The sequence below is a fragment of the Thermobia domestica genome, chromosome 17 (genome assembly GCF_964235325.1).
Source record: "Thermobia domestica chromosome 17, izTheDome1.hap1.1, whole genome shotgun sequence".
Taxonomy (NCBI): Eukaryota; Metazoa; Arthropoda; class Insecta; order Zygentoma; family Lepismatidae; genus Thermobia; species Thermobia domestica.
In genome coordinates, this window is record NC_137470.1 from 55,940,882 (window position 1) to 55,953,046 (window position 12,165).

Consider the following 12,165-nt stretch of genomic DNA (forward strand, 5'->3'; position numbering starts at 1 on the left):
GCACTCAATTGATATGATTACCATACCATATCAAGAGGATCATATTGGTGGTACATGGAAACAAAAAAGTTTGTTTAAGAAAAGGCCCCCTCGGGACAGCACGCCCTTGGTGGAGTGAGCTATCAACCATATTTTGCAATATACATGACTCTTCTTCATGCAATTAGTAAAGCATATATCGGTGTATGTGACGCGATTTGTATCTTACGAAGATATCGTGAACCTAAGTTGTGTAGATAGAAAGGAATATGCATAAAATAGGAAAACACAATATTTATTAGTCGCTAACGCCCTCGCCTTTGGTGCGAGCGGTTCTGGGTTCGATTCCCGGTGGGATCACTCGATCAAAGAAGTGTAACAGCTTTTTCAGGCCAATCATCCTGAGTGTTTTTTCCTGGGTTGAGTGAGTTTTTTTTGTTTTTTAATCGCGTCGGATAATATAAACACAGTGAACGATGCTAAAAATGCCGGGATGGTACCTAACACACAGGTCCCAGACCGCTTCCTTCCCCATCCATTCCTTTCTTTCTTCCCCTCTCTCGGATTGTGTGCTCTCCGAGGGACGACATCCCTCAAACGTGACGAACTTAAGGCCGACCTAAAAGTTACTCCTTCGTTGCTAGTACACTTATCTCCTTTGTTGGGCGACTGCGTTCGATTTCCCGGGAGGAAGGGGGAGGGGATTTTAGGATGTTATTCGTATTTTCGGTTCCACTGTAGGTTTATGCCTTATGAAGTTCCCGTGATGAAACCCTATATTCCAATAACAATAGTAAACGTAAAAATGCTGTAAAACTTTCGGTGAATGCTATGTAAACTTTCTAAAACATAAGTAGAGGTTAAATATGTTTATGGTCATGGATAAAATGTTTACTTGGCTCAAAACAGCTTTTTCCCAGTGCCTTTAAAAATGTTCTTCATTCAACCCTTCAAATATTGGAACTATGATAGCACTCCTTTCTTCATTTTATGGCATAAATAAGTAAGAAGTGTTTATACTCGAGGTAATGATATGTGTGTAATATCAATCTTATAAAAATACTAAACAGCACGTAGGGGAACGGCACCAACCTTTTCGCGATCATTATTTTAAAAACTAATTCATTGATATTGTAGCATCCTTGCTTTTCAAATTTCCGCAAAGGTTTTTCTTTCTTCTTCCTGGAGATTTGTAACGTCAAGAATTGCGGTCATTGACGTACAGGATCTAAATTTATCTTTAAAATATCCGTGCTTACTTTATGTCTGGATGTGATTCCAAGTTTGCCACATTTAATTGAAATATTTATTACTGTAAATGTAAACCATTAAGTGTAAGCTTAGGACAATTTTATTGATGTCGCAGTTATCTATTCACGTAACTACTGTCAAGTTTATAAGTGCAATAATTCAGATTGTTTTCTTTGTGATTATTCTCAAACCTTATACTAAAGGGTAGATTCCTCTAAGGAACTTTACTTAATTTTTCCAGAACTTTTCTTAATTGCATCGGATAATACAAACACAATGAACGGTATTAAAAATGTACAACTCAAGGGGTATAATAATACATTCGAAATACTGTCATATTAACCTATATTAGTTTTCAAGACATTTCATATCGCGTAGAAGTGACTCGCGTCAATTATGACCTCATTACATTACATTTCTAGTATAGAAGAATGCCTGAAAACAGTTGGTAGCAGTTTAATTGCATTGCTATATATATTATTGGTGCACCTCGTGTTTAAAATACAAGCTCATTTTAATTATACGTGTATTTGTAGTTTTTGGAATTTGATAACGTGTTAATAGGTGTGTAACGTGATAATAATTCTGTGTACATGACTTACAGGAAGCGTCCGATCTTCAAACAGAGTTAGAAAGGCATCATCTAAAGATGCAGCGCTTTGGATGTAGTGTGCAGCCCATGCCCGTCGTTGTCGCTTCAAAAATAGATGAACCTCAAGCCTTCTACGTGAGTATTGAGGATAATCTCTACAGAGTTGAAACTCCACTGAAAGCAATCGATAGCACATTCAAGACGTTTCAAGTACTGGATGCAGAATATCCGAAGGAATCGGAACAGGTGTGGACATTTGTGCAGAAACATATGTACAAAATTGAAAATGACTGCGACAAGAATTTTCCTTCAGTGAACACGCTTATCTCTGAAATATCAAAGGTGTAATGGCGGGAAAGGTTGTTTTCCGTTAATCATTTAGTTTGTAAAATAGTTTTTTCATGTATATACGTTCTTTTTAGTTTGTAAGAAGATGCCTAAGTGTTTTGTTTGTCATAGTGACTTAAGAACGAGTCAGTCTCTGTTACTTCATTTAAAATTTTGTCACAAATTAGGTGCCATGAGCCCCTTTCGTTGTGGGGAATCGTTGTGTGGACGCGAATTTGATAACGCCAATTCATTCCGCAAACACTTGCTGAAACACGAAAGAACAAGTACGGGTGGTGATGGGAACCAGCCTTTTCGTGGATACCAAAATGAGGTGTGTCACATCAATGTTGAGAGACAGTTGACTGATAATGGTGATATACCAATTGAAACTTCTGTGGAAAGCCTTTCTCTTGAAGATTACCGTGAGGCTGTAAAGGAGGAAGCCCTTCTTTTTATTACTAAACTGTATAGTCAATGTAACTTAACCAGAACTCATATACAAAACCTTTGCGACTGGGTACACGGGTTTATGGGCGGTAGTGTGATGCAACTGCTAAGAGAGAAAATTTTACAAACGCTTCGAGGAAATCATGTTGATGATAATACAGTAACTGAAGTAATGAACATGTTTAGTATAATATCCAGTCCATTTTATAGCTTGGAAACCGAATATAGGCGATTTGGCATGTTAGAGACAATGGGCAGGTTGATAAAACCAATTGATTATGTTATTGGACAGAAATTATCTTCAAAGAGAAAGAAAGGCGAGGTTTCGGTGGAAACATTACAAGTGCTTGGAAAGTTTGTGCCTATGCGAAAAATGCTTAAACGATTTTTGGAGTTACCGAATGTTCTGTCAACGTTACTCCACTTCAAGAACAGTGCAGAACAAGAGACTGAAGTACTTTTCAGTAGTGTGCAAGGACTGCATTGGAGAAACGAGGTAACGGTTTCTGATGATCGTTTGATATTACCTTTATTTCTTTACTTTGACGATTACGAAATTAACAATCCTTTAAGTGGGCATGCTGGTACAAAAAAGATAGGGGTAGTTTATTATACAATTGCATGTATTCCACCGGAGTTTTTCGCGAAACTAGAGAACATATTTCTCGCCTTACTCTTTCATTCAAATGATAGAAAAACTTTCGGTAATAAAGCAACCTTTTCAATTCTTATTGAAGAGTTGCGTTTCCTAGAATGTGAAGGTATATGTGTAATGTATAATGGTTTAGAAGTACAGATTTATTTTAAGTTGTGTGTTATTACAGGTGACAATCTTGGATTGAATTCCGTTCTTGGCTTTACAGAGTCATTTTCTGCTAAGTACCCTTGCAGGTTTTGCCTTACATCAAAAACAGATTTACAGGCGCAGTCAAGAGAAAACGTCCGGAATTTGCGGGACGTTGAGAATTATGAACTACATGTAATTCTCGGAGATGCTTCACAGACAGGAGTAAAAGAGAATAGCACTTGGAACATGTTGCCGAGTTTTCATGTTACCAAAAATTACAGTGTGGACGTGATGCATGATCTTTTGGAAGGGGTGGGGAACTATGATATGATGCATATTTTGAAGTACTACATCAACGAAACACGTCTTTTCACAATGGATATTTTAAACAGTAGGATTTCGGCCTTTGCAAGCATGTCAGATGACGTAAATAAGCCGGCACCTTTATCTTCTGAAAATCTTGAAAAGAATAAATTAAACTTGTCTGCTGCTGAAATGTTATTTCTCATAAGGTACTTTGGTTTGATAATGGGTGACTTAATCCCCGAGGAAAATATCGTTTGGAAATTTTATATTCTGCTAAGAGAAATAACAGTCATATTAACATCAAAAGTTATTCACGTAAACACTTCTGAATTACTTTGTACATTAATTGAAGAACATCATGAGATATACAAATCTTTTTTTCAGGATACATTAAAACCTAAGCATCATCATATGGTTCACTATCCACGTTTAATGCGACATATAGGACCACTTGTTTTCACATGGTGTATGAGGTATGAATCCAAACACCAACCGTCCAAGATTGCTGCCCGTATTGCTTATTGTCGAAAGAATGTTCTAGAAACTATAGGTTTGAAACACCAATTGCAGATATGTTATAAGTTCTTTCAGAAAAACGGTTTTCATATTCAACAAGAAACTGGACCTGGAGCAAAGATATACCTTTCACAAGATCAGGATTTTCCATTGTTTTCAATGTGTTTACCTCCTTCGTTGTTGAAACTTTGTCGGTCAGTAGCTTGGTGCATATACAACGGATTTGTGTTCAAGTGTTGCATGGTAGCGTTCGAAATTCATGAAGATGGTTTAAACTTTTATAATATAAAAAAAATTTTGTTAGACGAAGAGTCGCACATTTTCCTTCTATGTAAGAAAATGAAAACAGTTGGCTATGACAGTCACTACTGTGCATATCATTTGTCTTTCACGCAAGAGTGGATCTGCATACCAGTAAATTTGAATTTTGCAGGGCCTCCTACGTATTATAAGATAATCGATAATGACAACATATATGTTTCTGTTTCGGTATGATTTTGTGTTGCATGTGGGGCAGTGTTTTCTAACATAATCGTAATAGGGCTCGAGCATAAGAAAATGTTTCTTAATCCATGTGATTTTCAGTCAAACAATATTATATCCACTAGCAAAGCATTTGCAATGAAGCATACATTCCTGTACTACTAGATGTTTTGCCTGCATGGTCCTATGGCCACCGAAGTAGGAACTAAACTTTTAAAAAACATGGTTGGTTCTATGTAAATTTTATACTGATTTTTTGTTCGGAATAGAAAAAGGTTACATATCGAGTGTAAGGAAAAGATCGCACAGCTTGGACAGAATCTGACTCTACAGCTGAAATGAAACGAAAATGTCTTACGATATTTTGTCCTCCGAGGTTCCCTTTTGAAGTGACAGACGGGTAAAATTTGGACTATGAGGTAACACCTTGCGGTACTCTGTAGAAACACGTGATATCGGCTTTGGAGTTTAGTTTAAACTTCTTCGTTATCTAAGGTTTTTTAAATCAGTTTTTTTTTAATTTTAACAACAAAATGGCTAGATTTGAAACGGCATGTTTTGTCATGATCTGGGCACAGAAAGCTTCTTTTTGTACGACATTTATTCAATTTGACATTTTAAATGTACGTTTTCATCTCTTCACATTTTCCCGCCACATTTCAGACCTTTTGCTGCATCCCATATTCCATACTTTTATTTTTAAAAAAAGAAGAAGAAAAAGAAAAATGACAAAGAGCTTTGAAGTTAGGTACCTTCGTTTGAAGTACGGCACTTTCCTCTACTCCACGATAAACACCATTCCAAAGTCGCTGCTATCAAGTGTTGTTACGGACAACCCGTGCGATATTGCCATATCGACCAAAGTTTACCGGTCTCTCCCTTCCAAAAGGGGGCCTTAAAGGGCAACTTTATAAAGACATTTTCGTATCGTTTTAGCTGTAGAATCAAGTCTGTCTGCCTGTACTACCTTTTCCTTACACCCGATATATATAAAACCGCTTTGGAAAAGGAATCCGTGTACCCAGTCGCAAAAGTTTGTATGGGTTCGGGTTCCTTCATAAGAATGTAACTTGGATTTGCTAATAAAAAGGATTTAGTGTTACCGAAATGGGTTTAAAACAAAAGTTAAGCAATATTGCGTGAAAGGAAGGTAAATCGTTGTCTGCCATTTTTAATTCTAAGTATTTTTTTTTTAATTGGGAAGGATGTCATGTGACACTAAGTTTAAACTACTAAAAATATATTTATGAAAGCAGTTTTTAATGGGTTTCTGCAATTCTAATATAAATGTGTCAAAGTCAAGAACCGTATCTTGGGAAGGTGTCCGTCTTAAGAAAAACATATGATGCCATTAAATTCCGATTAATATTATATGGTAGTATGATGTGTCGTACGTCGAAAAGAATAGCTTTTATTGATTGCAAATACATTGCTAGTGGTCATAATATTTCTTCATTCAAAATCTCACTGAATTACATAAACCATTTACTATAACCTTTACTGAGTTCAAACTACACTTTGTTCTAATTTTAGAGTTGAAAATATGCTATTGGACGTAAGATTGAATCTAGGACGTCAGCCTGACGATTCCTGTTCTGATCCTTGGTGCACTAACAAAATTTTTACTCCTTAAAATGTAGATACTTGCAGGAGCTGCCCCAATTTCTTTGTTATACATTTTGTCTCCTCATTTTATTTTAAACTTATAAAAATAAGGAAAGTTTCTAGGAGAAATCGAATACTATTAAGGAATGAAAACCACAGGCGTGACGTCGCGAAAATCAAATGCCATTAACTCTTAAGAGATAGGTACGGAAACATGTAGCGAACCTATGATAGAACATGAATCAGTAGATATTCTTTCGTATTGTAACGTTTATATTAGGTGTTACGAAACGTTACGCTAACGATGGTTCTAATTATTGTCCCTTGTATTTAAGTATTTTATTTGTTCTTGTGCCTTTTCTTACAAGTCTTATTACTGCTTAGCAAATACTTTCGTATTATTGTTAGATGCAAATAATGCATATTGTACCAAGAAAATAATTTCAGAAAATGTAAAATAATAATAATTACTTCTAACGAAAATTTTCGTCGTGAAATTGTGTCGTTTGTAATCCAGTCTGTGTGGGCATTTAATGTAAATTTTTGTTTGCGTTTATCATGTTAAATAATGTCTTGTGTATGATGGGGTACTCAGTTTCCGCAGTGTCTGTACAGTAAAATTCCGGCAAATGGCTCCTCGTGCATCACTTGGTGGTCAATGCTTAAGCGACTTGGTGCTAGAAGATCACGTTTAATTTTTGCATATATTTCCACTCGTGTGTTTCGTGATGGCAGTTTCGCTTGAGTGTTGTATACTGTTAAATCCTCGGCCCTTGAAGTTGATTTCCATTCTGAAGAAGAAAATGTTACACGGTGCAGAGTTGGGTAAATCCGATGGAAAGTTAGTAGTATAATTTTTTTCACAGTCTTTACAGCAAGTCTCTACACAGCCTTTACAGTAATCCTCCCATGTTCTCTTCGTGGTACAAAATCCTATGCCGATTGACGGGTATCCTGAACGGACATTATTTTCAACCGATGTTCTGTCACTTTTAACATGCTCTTACGTTTGACCATGGCCTAAAGCATCTTTTCCAAATGTTGACTTCAACATTTCATGTGTTTCTGAAGCAGATTTTCTAGCTTTACCTAGTTTCATAAATTTCGTCACCTTCAATTTCGCTGTTACTCAGCGCATAACTGGGGGAAGATACGCTTAAAAACTAAATGCGACTTCCTAGGACAAAGCCGCTTAGGGCACTGACTCACAAAGGATGTACGAGGAATTGCTTGGTGGTGTTTAATCATTCTAGCTTAAACTTCACGAGCTGCAAAACTATTCTGAAAACTTTTCAGTACTCCGTTATATACGGTACACTTTAGAAAGAAAGAAAAAAAAAATTGAGAGATTAAATGACATTAGAAATACGCACTACCAACTCCAAAAAGCTTTTTGAAAAATATGTAATAATAAAATGATAAGGAAAATTCAGTTAACATAGCGAAACACTAATTCAGTTCAATCTTCTACGCTTTATTTTATGCATGTTTCCGTATTATTTATCAAACGTAGGAAGAAACACATTTATTATGATGTAGGTATTGACACTAAAGAACTACATGGTAGTTACAAAATTTTCCATTTAAAAAAAGCAGTCTTGTAACTAGTTTTGTATTTTTTTAAATATTATTTACATTTTTAATGCAAACGGTTACCAAGTTTCAAAAGAATTGTGTATATTTGTTAAGTTGTACTCATTTTTTTTTCTTCTTGGTTTTCTGTCTAAGAAAAAACTTAGCAGTTTTGGTTGAAAATGATTTATTGTATCAGTATTAGGAATGTGGAAAATAAATTAAAAATAAGTGCAATATGATCTTACAACAATAAAGCATTAGTGTTAAATTCATTAATAATAAAACGAATCAGCCATAAATCGTTATATAATATATTCATTATCAGTAAAACAGTAAATCTGCGTCTAATGGAATAATACATATATATATTTGTTTTCTTCTGATTCCTGTTCTGTGTGAATCAGTTTAAGCACAAATACTTGCCACTAAATTTTCAAGTTTGAATTTAGAATGTGAAATGAATCAGCATTTAATTTCATTTGATATTCATTTACATGCTCCTTACTAGAATCAATATATTTCTTGCTTGTATGCATACCGAAGTCGTAAGGAAATGAACTTTAGAACACGCTATGATTGACAGAGTTGATGTACCATATTCCGCTCAAGGGAGTAAAACTTTCAAATTTGAATATTTCATAGTTTTGTGTTGAAACGTAACGGATATGGTGGAGGCGGATTGTCCTGCGAAGAACGTTTTTCTTTGTAGTTTTAAGGACTTTACGAGGACCAGGGTATTCAAAGTTCATTTTCCTGCGAATTCGAGTTCTGAATCACCGTGTATATATGTGTATTGTATTAAGTGAATCTTGATTCTTCAAAACTTCTAGTTTATCTAATTGGGGCAATTCTTAGTATCCAAATTAGAATTATATCTTGTCTAACAGTCTGGTTGTACACCTGACAGCATCTTTAGATAGAGAAAAATAGGATGGGAAAAGAATGGATTACAAAATTGAATACTTCGAGTTCTTCTCAATTTCCTTACCCATTATTTGCCATCTTATTTCCTCTCTCAGAAGATGGTGTCAGATGTACACTGAAACTGTAAGATGAAAAATAATTCTAATTTGGACACATCATCAATATGTGTCTTCCGTGTTCAGTTACTTGGAATAACTGTTATTTAGTAACATCCACATTTTATAAAATACGTGTAAAAATATTAAGAAAGAAATGTAAATCAAAGGTATGTGGTATATTTTCATTGCATTGATTAAAAGATTTATATACTTTCGTAACTGCATTATTGTAAAGTTCCTTTTTTGGTATTACTGTGCTGCATTTCTAATTTTTCTGTAATGTATACTTGATTAAAGGAAAATAAAAGTAGTTGTTATAAATGCTGTGTAATTTCTGATCTACATTGCATACCACCTCAGTTCCATTGTTATAGAAACAACACTGCATGGTTACGATAGCTATAAACACACCACCTTGATTCTGCTTCATATCAAACTTCACAGAAGATAAGACAAAAGTATTATTAGAAACATTTCCATTATCCATTTAAAGAAGTATTGAAATGGTTACTGGAACTGTTTCTAATAATACCTTTGTCTTATCTTCTGTGAAGTTTAATATGAAGCAGAATCAAGGTGGTGTGTTTATGCGTGTTGTTTCTATAACAATTCCGAAATTGTTCCACACACTATGCTAGATTGTTCTGTCAACAATCTAGCATGGTAACAGCAAACATACTTTATCTTCAATATTACAATACGGCATGGCTACCATAGCAATATAATATGGTTATAGTACCTATGCAGGTTGTTCCATCTACCATCTTACATGGCTGCTTCAACAAGACGTTCTTGTTCACATAGCCATACCGTATTGTAGATATAGTCATATAATATTGCAACTACAGCAATATAGTATGGTTACATGAAGTATAAAATTTGGTGCAGCTACCCTGCTATATGGTTGTCTCAATAAGACAGTATTGTTAAAATAGCCATACGGTATTGTAGGTACTGTAATTTAGTCTTGCAAATACAACAATATATAATGGTTACAATGACTATACGGTATGGTTGTCCACCTGTTGTCCAACTATCTAGTATCTTTGCAATACCTATACGGTATAGTATTCGAACGAATATGGTATTGTAGGCAGAGCTATAAAGGTATAGTTGGGATGTAGCTGTATTGTAATCTGCATGGTAATATTGACTATTAACTCCGATTATAGTTAAATTTACAATACAGAAATATGGTACTATTGCACATATGTATGGTAACAATAACCCGGATTTAGTAGCCATACCTGTATGCTATTACTGGCCATAAGCATAGCTGTCCCTATATAAGCAATACTATTCTGGTATTATTAACCATTTAATGGTTATGCCAACTATACCATTTTTTAGGGTGCGGTCTTCCGTAAATCTTAAGTCGCCTATTACACTTTCACTGACTGATTTTAGTCTGCGGTCCTCCACCAGACTGTATCTGTACACCAAATCCTTTTCCACTTTGATAACGCACACCACTTAACACTACACACACACAACACACAATTAACTTTAAAGTTGATTAAGTTGGTTAATATATAAAATAAAATATCTACGCCTGTTTATGATCAATACAACACAGGTTTTCCTTCTTGTCTGGTAGCCTTTGATCTAGAAAAAGCTTTCGACAAAGTTTGGCACCCTGGTTTACTATACAAACTCCATAACTATTTTCTAACATCCTCTTATGTCAGATTCATCTATTCCTTCTTACTAGGGTGACTAGCATATATCTCTATTAACGGAACACTTTCTCATCCGATCTTCATCCAATCTGGCGTTCCTCAAGGCTCGTCACTGTCTCCTTTATTATACCTATTGTATGTTGCCGACCTTGTGGTCCCAAACAACATCAACATATTTCAGTTTGCTGACGACACCGCCTTTTTTACGACAGCCCGCACAGTACAATCCATCAGTAAAACTATGCAAACGGCAATTGATGCATTCGTTGACTGGTGTAATGTATGGCGATTCAGTATTAATTCTACCAAAACTCAGGCTATTGTTTTCCTGCCACGTCGACGTTGTTCACGTATCTACAGGAATCCAAGTCGATTAAACCTCCAAGTAGACCATACACCTGTCGTGCCGTCAAATACTCTTTCTTATCTTGGTGTCATATTTTACTCCAAACTTACTTGGACCCCACATCTCACCAAGATCATACGCCAAGCACAAAATCGGCTCAACCCCCTCAAGCGCTTAGTTGGTACAACCTGGGGTTTAAAACCGTTAACAGTACTTCATACATATAAAGCATTTATGCGCAGTACATTAACATACGGTCACACTGCCTGGACATCTGCACCGCCAAAATTCTATCAGAAGTTGGCTGTCCTAGAGCGTCATGCTCTACGCCTAGCACATCGCATCAGCTTACCGCATCCGACACGGTTACTTTACGAGCTGATTGACTTTCCACCTTTATTGCACCATCTCGAACAGCTTCGTACTCGATACGTTTGCAAGCGAATTGACCAGCAGCATCCCATGTTACTTGATATCCTACGGTACGATCGGGATCACGACGCACCCTCAGCTTACGTTGATACTCTCCTACAGCACTTCATGACTCTTTACCATTTGCAACTCGATGATGCTGTAGTGGATCCCGAAATCTTTCACATCTACGAACCACGTGAGCTTTCATAATTCATATATCCATCATACACACCGTAACTACCTATTAACATGGGCTTCCTCTGTCTCCATCAGTTCCTGAATCCCCCAGGAACAGAAGATAACTTGCATTCGTCTGTACTAACGAATACCTTGTGATGTGGCAATCAGAGCACTTCATTTCATCTTCATCTACTTCTCTCCATATTGCCTCCTGTACCATATTCATTCCAGTTTAGCACTCGTCTTAACTCCGCACTACATGGTAATAAACGTATTATTTTCTACAATATTGCTGTCTCACGCTTATAGTATGCTTGTACTTCATTAGATGTTATTGTCACCCTTCCATCCCCTCTCTGTGTATATGTATTTAATAAATAAATAAATATTATTACTTGTGCACCTCTTAGACCGACCACATTAAACTGCAAAATACATTTTATATAAAGCACTTACCCGAAGAAAGGGCAAAACCCTTTAGCGGGACGACGGACAAAAAAACGCTCATCTTTCCATCCTATGTTGCACAATAACACCATCCACAACTCCATATAACCTATATAATGATAACTAAGTTGCATCTTGTACATCATGTAATTGCTCTGCCACCCTTTCCCTGCCTGATGTTAAGGCCCGCACAGGTCCTAAGTCTT

General features: G+C 36.0%; 1 protein-coding gene across 1 annotated transcript; it reads left to right on the forward strand.

The window, feature by feature from the left end:
* Window positions 1-2,255: 2,255 nt before the first annotated feature.
* LOC145674025 (uncharacterized) lies at window positions 2,256-4,703 on the forward strand. Its single transcript, XM_081743851.1, has one exon. It carries the CDS (start codon window positions 2,256-2,258, stop codon window positions 4,701-4,703), a length of 2,448 nt encoding a protein of 815 aa, XP_081599977.1.
* Window positions 4,704-12,165: the final 7,462 nt, after the last annotated feature.